Source organism: Metopolophium dirhodum, chromosome 9, assembly GCF_019925205.1.
Source record: "Metopolophium dirhodum isolate CAU chromosome 9, ASM1992520v1, whole genome shotgun sequence".
Taxonomy (NCBI): domain Eukaryota; kingdom Metazoa; phylum Arthropoda; class Insecta; order Hemiptera; family Aphididae; genus Metopolophium; species Metopolophium dirhodum.
The window spans coordinates 21,649,997-21,659,734 of NC_083568.1; the positions used below are offsets into that span (position 1 = coordinate 21,649,997).

The following is a 9,738-nucleotide window of genomic DNA, read 5'->3' on the forward strand; positions in this document are numbered from 1 at the left end:
TATGATAAGACGGAAACTGATTCAACAAATCTTTATTATCTATGGTCGTTGGACAACCATACTATCTTAAATCGTGATAATGACCATATGTTTAATATTTATTATTGTTCTACGTTATCATAGAAGATTTATTAGATTTGATGCATAATGCAAACAACACCCAAATTTTTACGTTTGTGATATTGCCACAGAACCAAGAATACTTTTAACCTCATACCTACAACTCTGATTATTAGCACAAAAATCAGAATATATTAAATTATTATCATTAGCCTGCTCTGCTACCACGATTAAATAATAAATATATATCTTAAATCGTGACTGCTACAGCCGGCGAGGTTCGAGAATTCCCATTGATCTATTCATACGATTCCACATTTTCAAATTTCTGCGGGTTTTCAATCGAAATTCGAAATGTATTCCAATCATTCAACTGATCCCAGAAGACCGGACAAAGAGCACAGGTAATGATCACTTAGATATTTTATGATGAACCGTTATCACGTTAATCGAATTCTGTTTCAAAAAAAATGTTTAAAAACCGTAATATTCAAATCTTAAAAATGTGTTGGTTCCATTTTTATTTTCTACACTTGGCGTAAAATATTTTTACAATAATCAGTCCTAGGGTTAGCTGACACAGTGGCATGTTCTACAACGTACCTTCTTATTATATTAGCTGTATGAAAATTAAAGGGAGCAAGGGTACACATAGCTGAATTCAGGTAATTCTGGGACTAAACTTCCGTATGGGAAACGTAATTTATGTTATAACATTTATAATTAGGTCTTAACTACGAATAACATTTCCCCCACAACATATTCTTAATAAAATATTTATGTTTATAGTCTCCATGGCAGTGGCATAACGGGTTGAAGCCCCCCTATTGCCAGTATTATTATTACTTTTTTTAAAAGTATTTTTAAATTTCAACTGTTGTCATTTACCTAGTAAGCTAGACGTAAATTCATATGCGTCTTGCCGAAATTAATAATTTTTTTTAATTATCATAATAATTTAGTAAAACTAGTAAAAGATAAAAAAATTACATTTTTAAAGTAAGGGCACCAGAAATTTTGGTAGCTGCCCACCCTGCCCATACGCTAGAACCACTGGCCGAGTTTTATTTTTTTATCAACCACATCATATGGGATAAACTGTTTGTACATAACATGACCTCCATGAAACATCAACATTGCCAAGCCTAGTTTGTAGAGTGTGGACCACAGTATTGACTCTTACTTATAGTGCTTATACTTTAAGTGCTCTTACTTATTAGCAGCAATCATTTCCAACATCTTGGTATGACCATGATATACCATGATATACAACCAATTTCCCATTAAATGTATAACCTGAACCATAGAAATATGGAGTTAATTCATCTTGTACAATGTCTAAATAATGATTGCAGGTACAAACCAAAAGCTGTCAATAGTGATAATCAAGCTCTAACACCTGGTGAAGACTTGACGTCTGACTATATGAATATTTTGGGTATGATTTTGAGCATGTGTGGATTATTAATGAAGGTAAAACAAATTTATAATAATGTCATACCTAGACTTAAATCTTCATATTCTAACAACTTTTAAACATTTTTTTTTGCTAGTTTAAATGGGCAGCATGGTGTGCTATGTTTTGTTCATGTATAAGCTTTGCAAATTCTAAAGCATCTGATGACAACAAACAAATCTTTAGCAGTTTCATGTAAGTATCTATAAGTTTAATTATTAGCTTAACATAATATTATTTTTAGTTTATTGTTACGTGCGGCCCTGTCAGGGATCCAAATGATGATAATTTGAAATAAGTCATTGTCAATTTGAATAGTAAAATAAAATAGTCGTTTATTCTAGTAATATAATTCATGTAGTAATCGTATAAAAGTGCATGTTGCTGAGTGTGGCGTGAAGGTGCTTTGGTCTTAATGGCTATGGTGCATTTGATATGATCGCCTCGTGGATTTTGCAGGTATCTTTTGGTGGGGTCAATGGAAAGTTGTTCCTGCGGATATGCGCTTCTAGTGTTAATTTACAAGGCTTGGCAAGTTAATGATTTTTTTTTAACTCAGTTAAGTTAAGTTAATATGCACCAATAACACAATGTTAAAAGTTAAAAGTTAATTTAACTATAGATTAACTCAGTTAAGTTTAAAGTTACTAAAAGTTAGCACTTTTTGTTAATTTTTTATTAAGTTAAAAAAAAGTTAATTTGTTTATACAACTTAATTTTTTCCAACCCAAAACTAAATTATAGGATAGTACTTACTTCATACAGTATTTCCATATAAGTTAGATTCGAATAATATAAATTTTTAACTTTAAATAATTTACGATACAAATTTTTTAACATGAAAACAAAATAGACTGAAATAGTGAAATATTATAAAATTAAAAACAAAATAAATTAACTTAACTTACTTCTTAAAATGAAAAATTAACTCGTTAATTTCACGTTAATTAAAAAAGAAATTTAGTAAGTTGACAGTTAAGTTAATGAAAAGCCAAAAGTAACTAGTTAAGTTAAAAAGTTTAAATTAAATTAACTTTTTAACTCGTTAATGCCCAGCCTTGCTAATTTGATTCTAGTTGCCGAATATTAGAAGGTCGTCTGGATTGTGATTCGTGGTGAATAATATGAATTTATTGATTCATAGTTTTATTTAGTTAACTGTCATAATAAATCATAAGTGAATTTTATAATATTTTAATATAATATGATATAAGTATGAATATGAAAGTGTAAGGCCGTTGCTCACAATACCTCCCCGCCAAAAAAAAAGGTTTCTGACTTTAAGGCAGAAATCTTTTAAGTTTTACAATTTTGTAGTTGATTTATAATCCAGTTACAATTTCGTATTACATTTTTATATTATGACATTTTACACTTATAATGTAATTTACGACATTTACAATATTTTTTTTTTTGTATTAGTTAAGTATTAGTAGTTTTTTAATTAAGTATATATAAGAATAATATTTATTTACCTGAAATTATAATATTAAATAAAATGTTAGTTTAAGTATATAATATAAGTATTTTATTTCCCTTTTGATTACAATATTATTTAATAATTATGTTAGTATAATAAAATCTTCCACCAATTATTAATAATTACTATATACTATATCTGTATGAATAATATAATGAAATCATTATACACGTATGTCAATATATATATATATATTGATTTAGGGTAATCGAGTGTGTAACTTGGATTCCTTGTGAAGTTACCATAACTTAAATAACTTCTATAACTGGTTAAAAAAATTGCATAATAATAAACAAAGCTTTATTAGTTAAAAGTTTCATATTGTGTGCTGAATATTTATTATAAAAGTATCATGTAATTTAAAAAATAACAAATGATTATAACTTATGAGTAAGAATGTGACTTGTGCTGCATTATTTATAGAAAAAACATTTAATTTGATATTTAATTTAAGAAGACACTACCCATTCATTTGTTGTCTGTGTTTTACACACTTACAACATAGCAAATTTGCATTCCTAGTTTCAATAGTGTTCTGTTAGTTTTGATATTAAGAGTGAATTGACCTGTTATCAAACTTTTATGTAAGAACATTAATCTGTGCTTAAGTGTTGGTAATTTATCAATATTTTAGTTTTCAAGTGAGATATGAGGATTTTTAATTTGTAATATTTCACATACCCATAATATCTTGTTTAACAACTAAAATACTGAAAAATCTCCGACGCATAAGAACAGATGTTCTTACCTAAGAGTTTGATAATTGGTCAATTCACTCTAATATCAAGACTAACAGCACACTATTAATACTAATGAATGCAAATTTGCATACATATGTAAGATAGAGACAACAATGCATAGGTGTAGCGTCCACTTAACTATTTGTCTTATTAAAATAACTGTAAAATTGTTTTCTAAAAATATGAAAAGTCAATGATTTAGAAATCAATAAAAAATATTTTATTATAATTAAATTAGTATAAATTATAATAATTTCATGGGAACAATATATAAAATATAATTAACTTATTGATTCATTAAATTTATTATTTACATCGGTATTAAGTATCTTAAATCAATATCTATAAAAATGGATGTTTTGTCTGTAATTAAGTGTCAAAAACTACTAGACCATAGGGAGTTTAAAGCATATTTTTTTAAAACAATATTTATATTAGTTAAATTGAGCTCTAGCAAATTTAAATAGTTTTGAGTTTTGGTAGATGTATAAGATGAGACTGGTATGGGGCAAAGCCCTATTGTATGTATTAGCCCACAAAAAAAAAATTAATGAATTTGTACTATGTAAATATAATAAAATTTATATAATTTTTATTCCAGTTCAGTAATTAATTTAGAAAATAATAATATGTTCATTACATTTTACAGGCTTTCCATGTCAGCAATTGTAATGTCTTATTTACAAAATGCACATCCAATGTCACCACCATGGTCTACAGCATTTGGATAAGAATTTAAATTTTACAATTAAAAATAATTATTTGTCTTTATTGGGATTTACTAATAATGTATTGATTGTTTTGTCAAAACTATAAAAATAAAAAAAATTTGCATTGTAATATTATTTAAATAAAACTCTAATCCCAGACATTTAACTTATTATTTTTATATACTATTTGAAATTATAAGATATTATAAAAAAAAAAAAAATAGTATAGTATTATATCCAAGTTAATTAGTAACATATTGTTTTTTACTCATGACTGCATATGAGTTAACTAATCCATACATTTTTAAAGCAATCTTCCTCTACAGTAAAGTGACTCACAATGACATTTCATCCTTTTCCCCGGAACACTTCCTATATCATAGCTATAGTCCCAAGTTAGCTCTGTTCCAGCTGGTATGTAATGAAGTGCAAAAAACGATACCCATGGGAACCGTAAGTCGTGCGTATCCACAAATACATTTTGGACAAATGTATTTGGAGAACACGAATGGTTTAAATAACGTCCAATGTTGCCACTAGTTTTCGCATCCATGATATACACACTCTCGTTGTTTCCAAAGTATTCACGCACTGATTTTGGAGGTTTAGGGTTGTTTTTCATATTGCGTGCATTTAATTTGGACAAAACCTGCACATGTTTACCATCTTTTTTCGTTTTTGATTTATTGCGTTTGCGCAACTTTAATGACATTTCAGATCTTTTACCTAAGTAATAAAAAATGTTATATATATTGTATGAATTATAAATTATTATTAATTAATAATAAAAAATAAAAATTACCATCAGATGTACTAGGATAATGTTCATCAGACGATTCGGATTGATTTGTCTCAATTTCATATTCAGGGTCACTGTCAGGTACTTCACTTTCATAATCTTCTTTTATTTTTTCAACAACTTCAATATAGTCCAATTCTGCCAAATATTCATCGCCATAATTTTTCCCACCTTCATTAGCATCAGTTTCAGTTAACAAATAACCAACATAAATACATATGAAACTCCCTTGAGGTATATCATTCAAACATTGAACTCCCCATCCTTTTTTCTCAGTCATGAATAATTGTAACTTTTGCGACAGTGGGTTCTGTACCACACGATTTAAACATGAACTGGAACATTTACATGTCTTATTGCATTCATAAATACCTGTTAAAACTCGTTCAGGCAATCTTCGATAATTGTAACCAATATTAGGGTCTTTGTAAAGATTAGGTAAAATCTTCTGTCCTTCGATAGTCATTTGCCAACAAGCACATTTCGATTTATCTTGACAGTTGTCGGTGCAGTCACATCCACATAAGAACTTACTGTCTACATTTATGTTAACGCCTGGCATTGGTTGTCTAGTAGTCATATAATCCATTTTTGGTGGTAATGTATTGTTAATGATATTCACACATGGTATGCCCCTAAATTCCTGGCCTTCAGATATATCATTTAAAAATTGCACACTATTTATGATTTTATATTCTGCAAATGGTTTGACCCAACTATTAAAATCGAATTGGTCAATAGTCATTTCACTCATGGTAACAATTAGATATTCCAGCATCTGTTTCATGTTTCGAATAGTTACACCACACGGGGTTGTGTACAGGATACATTTTTGAGATTTATTATTAAATACTGTTTGAATCCTGTTGAAACCAAAATGTAACGGAATAATCAACATGTTGAGAGACCTAGTTTTATCATAGTCATATTTTGTCCATAAAACACAAAAAGGAGTACATTCGTGTTCTTGATATTCAAGTGGATCAGGAATGGATTTAGTCAATATTAGGTCAACAACTTGAGTAGCATTGGCCTTATTTTTAATCCATTTTTGAGTTCCGTCACCAGGGGTTGTTGAATTCTTGCTGGTACTTTTACGAGCTACACCTTTAGCTAAAAGGCGGGAGGGCTCTTCTTCTACACTTGTGAATTCTACAAATGGTTTTTTTAAATAAGCTAGTCCTGATTGCCTTAATCGAATACCTCTCTCAGACTTGATCTGTTTTTCAAAAATATTATACAAACGTGAAGAACCACGATATATCCATTCGCTATGTTTGAAATCAGTAAAATATAATTTGACCAAAGATGCATCAACTTCAAGCACTTTTGCCATCTGCCACTGACCTTGATGCTCTGCTCGTACAGAATGTTGATTGGTCAACTTAACCATTTGCCGTTCAGGATACTTTTCTAAATAACTTTTTATAAAATCCTGGGAATTCTCTTCTACTTCTTTCCATACATAATGTAAAGCTGCTCTACGTGCAATTAAACGAATATCTTGGTGTTGTCGATATTGAGCATAACCATCATCAAAAAAAATCAAGTATCTAAAAAACAAATAATTAAAAATAAAAAAAACTATTGCTACCTTCTCATTAAATAATTAACCTTACCGAAAGTTATTAAGCATTTTTGGAGGTTCAGCAACTAAACCAGCATAAAATTCATCAATGCGTTTAGAATTAGGATCTGTAAACTTAGCAATTACTCTGCAACCCACAGGAAATCTTACTGAATTCAGTGTAGAGTGTGCAATTTGTTTTGTTGTCACTAACTTTTCACCAGTTTGAAACACAACATGTACATAATCCTCATTAACTATATTTTTGATTTTACCTCTATACCACGGATCTTTTATAGTTAACTTCATTGCATATACAATTTGTCCAGCCTCAACATCAGGATACTCTAAAACTCCTTCTAGAGGTAAATTAGCTGGTACAACACAAACGGTTCTATCAATAGTAATAATATCGTCCTTATCAGATTCGGTTCTATCAATTGTAATAATATCATTATCAGATTTATTAGATTCATCTAGTTTAACCTTTTTGGCTTCTTTAGGCATCTTGATTTCCTCTATAAGCTTATTTGTTTCTTTTTGAGGCATATTGACTTCTTCTTGTTCCTCTTCCATATTATCCTCCAACTCATCGATATCCACAGGTTCTAAGCTCGTTACAATTGGTTGATATGGACCATATATTTCATTTTTTAATGATTCCATTTGATCTTCTAAATCTAAAATAAATTTATCAAGATCATCCGCATCAGCCTTACATTGCTTTATTCCTTCATCCATATACTCGTCGCATATTTTAACTTGATGCTCAAAGAGATATTTGTTTTTATCAAAAAAATGGACGACTGCACAATCGATGGCTTTTTTAACTTCTGGGTCGGGAGGTAAACCCACCTTAGAAGTACTAGGCTTTTGCTTTTCTTCTTCTGCTTTTTCTTCTTCTTCTTCTTCTTCGCCCGATGAATCTTCAATAACTACGTATGAATCGAAACACGGAAAAGTGGATTCCATAATACATTTTCCCTCCTTCCATTTCATTTCGAGATTTTTATAATGTTTGAGACACGTTGTAAAACACGTCATGCAAACCTAAACAAACCACCATAATTTAAATCAAACTACCTATGTGTAACATTCAATTTGCTATAAACAATATCAATTACCTCTTTGCCAGGCTTGTAATCAACGTCATAGTAAGAGCACGCCATTTCCACCGCATTTATCAGGTCATCACCATTACTACAACGCCTGTTTATACATTTGAGTTGACGCCTCTGTTCCTCCAATGCTTCGGCGCCGCTATGACATGATTCCAAATCTTTACTTGATGAGGCCATCTTTGTTTTCTATTCAAGAAAACACAAATTAATAAACAAATAAAGCATTATATGTGGAATGTGTTTATGGTATACCCTCAACACAGATGGAGATGCACAAATGATGTCACAAATCTAACTCTGGGGTTGTAGGTACTCAAATAGTAAATACATACCTAAACACAATTTACAAACAGAATCATTTACAGGAAACTTGGATACTTGAAACAGAGCCTGCAAGTGATGCGAGTCTTAAACACTAAATTTAAAACAACGAATAGAAACTAGAAATTATCTCTAATATATTTTCGAGTATAAACAGATAAACCAGAGATGTATCGTTTCAGTGGTTCGTTATATAATTTATATTATATACCTACCATATACTAAGATATATGTTAATTCATGATACCTATTACCTATAAAAAAGGTTACCTATACTAAATATCTACTGTACTACCATAGAATAAAAGAGCTACCGCGAAAACTGGACATGTACATTGTAAATAATAATTATTGTAATATTATTATTTATTATGGTAGTACTTATAAGTTATATTTAATTTGTTTACATTCAAATATCGATATCACTAATGGACTTTCTAATATCTATATGGACTCCAGAAAATAAAAGAACCGAACTTTGGTAATCCATGACGTAAATTTTAGTATTAAATATTAACAGAAAAACAAAATTTTCGGAACATTTGAAACTAAAAAATAACTAATAAAGTGTTAACAGTAAACAAAATAATTGAAGGTTAAGCACAAACGTTAACCACAAATTTACAATTATTCCATGATATTATTTGTGACATTATCAAATGGTTATCACTACTTATCAGTTTTATAATCTATAAACATCTCGATGTCTATAAATCACAATAATTTCATGGCACGAATGAAATATAATTATTATTTTTTTCATGATTGCCCCCAACAGTTTTTATCTCACTCACACAATTTACATTTCAGATTCGGATTGATTGGTGGTGAGGAAAGCGCAGTCCATTTATTAATATGTCTTTGGTATATACTAGTGGTACCAGTCCGGAGTAGGATAAACATTATCAGCTTGTATGTACCTAATATCTCGTATACGTTTTGCTTCATGTGAAGTGTATTTGAATGTATTTGATAATATTAGTAGAAATTATACTTACCAACGTACCTATACAGTTAGCTATATCACTATATCAGAGTATAAAGTTTTGAGAACAATATTTATTTTACTAGAAAAAGTAAAACAACCGATATAAAACTATATCTATATATCCCGAACGGAAGGTACAATTCACTTACACTAGACTACTAGAGCGCGTTTTATTATTTTGTTTCCCCATATTGTTTCCCAGCTATTGGCGATCAAAAGCTTATCAAATTGATAAGCTGAAACGGGCACACTGTGTATCATTTATATCACGCCATCACGGTCTTATAATATAAGACCATGACAAATTAAATTAAATTTGTCATGTATAAGACCATGGTAGTCATGATCATGACTTAAGATATATCTAATTCGTGGTCATGGTATATGCAGTTAATAAGCAGAAAGTGATAACGTAATTAGAGTATTAGACCGTAATTTTCAAAATAAAGTCATAAAGATTCTATAAGTTATTAATTCAAATAATCAACCAGAAAAA

The 9,738-nt window shown here is 29.6% G+C and overlaps 2 protein-coding genes across 10 annotated transcripts; one reads left to right on the plus strand and one right to left on the minus strand.

The window, feature by feature from the left end:
- Positions 1 to 154: 154 nt before the first annotated feature.
- LOC132951772 (protein Asterix) lies at positions 155 to 4,605 on the plus strand. The gene is made up of 4 exons (XM_061023719.1): positions 155 to 464; positions 1,416 to 1,533; positions 1,614 to 1,711; positions 4,386 to 4,605. Exons 1-4 carry the CDS (start codon positions 415 to 417, stop codon positions 4,465 to 4,467), a joined length of 348 nt encoding a protein of 115 aa, XP_060879702.1. The 5' UTR covers positions 155 to 414; the 3' UTR covers positions 4,468 to 4,605.
- LOC132951770 (histone-lysine N-methyltransferase eggless-like) lies at positions 4,307 to 9,387 on the minus strand. Of its 9 annotated transcripts, none has more exons than XM_061023716.1 (6): positions 8,470 to 8,833; positions 8,266 to 8,323; positions 7,937 to 8,119; positions 6,865 to 7,862; positions 5,249 to 6,798; positions 4,307 to 5,172 (listed from the first exon to the last, which is right to left on the minus strand). In XM_061023716.1, exons 3-6 carry the CDS (start codon positions 8,108 to 8,110, stop codon positions 4,751 to 4,753), a joined length of 3,144 nt encoding a protein of 1,047 aa, XP_060879699.1. In that variant the 5' UTR covers positions 8,111 to 8,119; positions 8,266 to 8,323; positions 8,470 to 8,833; the 3' UTR covers positions 4,307 to 4,750. The 9 variants fall into 9 exon arrangements, with proteins under 9 accessions (XP_060879699.1, XP_060879698.1, XP_060879697.1 ...); XM_061023715.1 differs by having other exon boundaries at positions 8,266 to 8,348; XM_061023714.1 differs by lacking the exon at positions 8,266 to 8,323 and adding an exon at positions 8,186 to 8,265 and having other exon boundaries at positions 8,662 to 8,832.
- Between the last annotated feature and the right edge of the window lie 351 nt (positions 9,388 to 9,738).

What these genes read in the sequence shown, in the direction of transcription:
- LOC132951772 (XM_061023719.1), top strand. Translation starts at nt 415, where the DNA reads ATGTATTCCAATCATTCAACTGATCCCAGAAGACCGGACAAAGAGCAC. An exon ending in AGACCGGACAAAGAGCACAG is followed by an intron (nt 465 to 1,415) that starts GTAATGATCACT and finishes TAATGATTGCAG; the next exon opens with GTACAAACCAAAAGCTGTCA. An exon ending in CAAATCTTTAGCAGTTTCAT is followed by an intron (nt 1,712 to 4,385) that starts GTAAGTATCTAT and finishes TACATTTTACAG; the next exon opens with GCTTTCCATGTCAGCAATTG.
- LOC132951770 (XM_061023710.1), bottom strand. An exon ending in AAAATGCTTAATAACTTTCG is followed by an intron (nt 6,799 to 6,864) that starts GTAAGGTTAATT and finishes TTTGTTTTTTAG; the next exon opens with ATACTTGATTTTTTTTGATG. An exon ending in TTATCCTAGTACATCTGATG is followed by an intron (nt 5,173 to 5,248) that starts GTAATTTTTATT and finishes TTTATTACTTAG; the next exon opens with GTAAAAGATCTGAAATGTCA.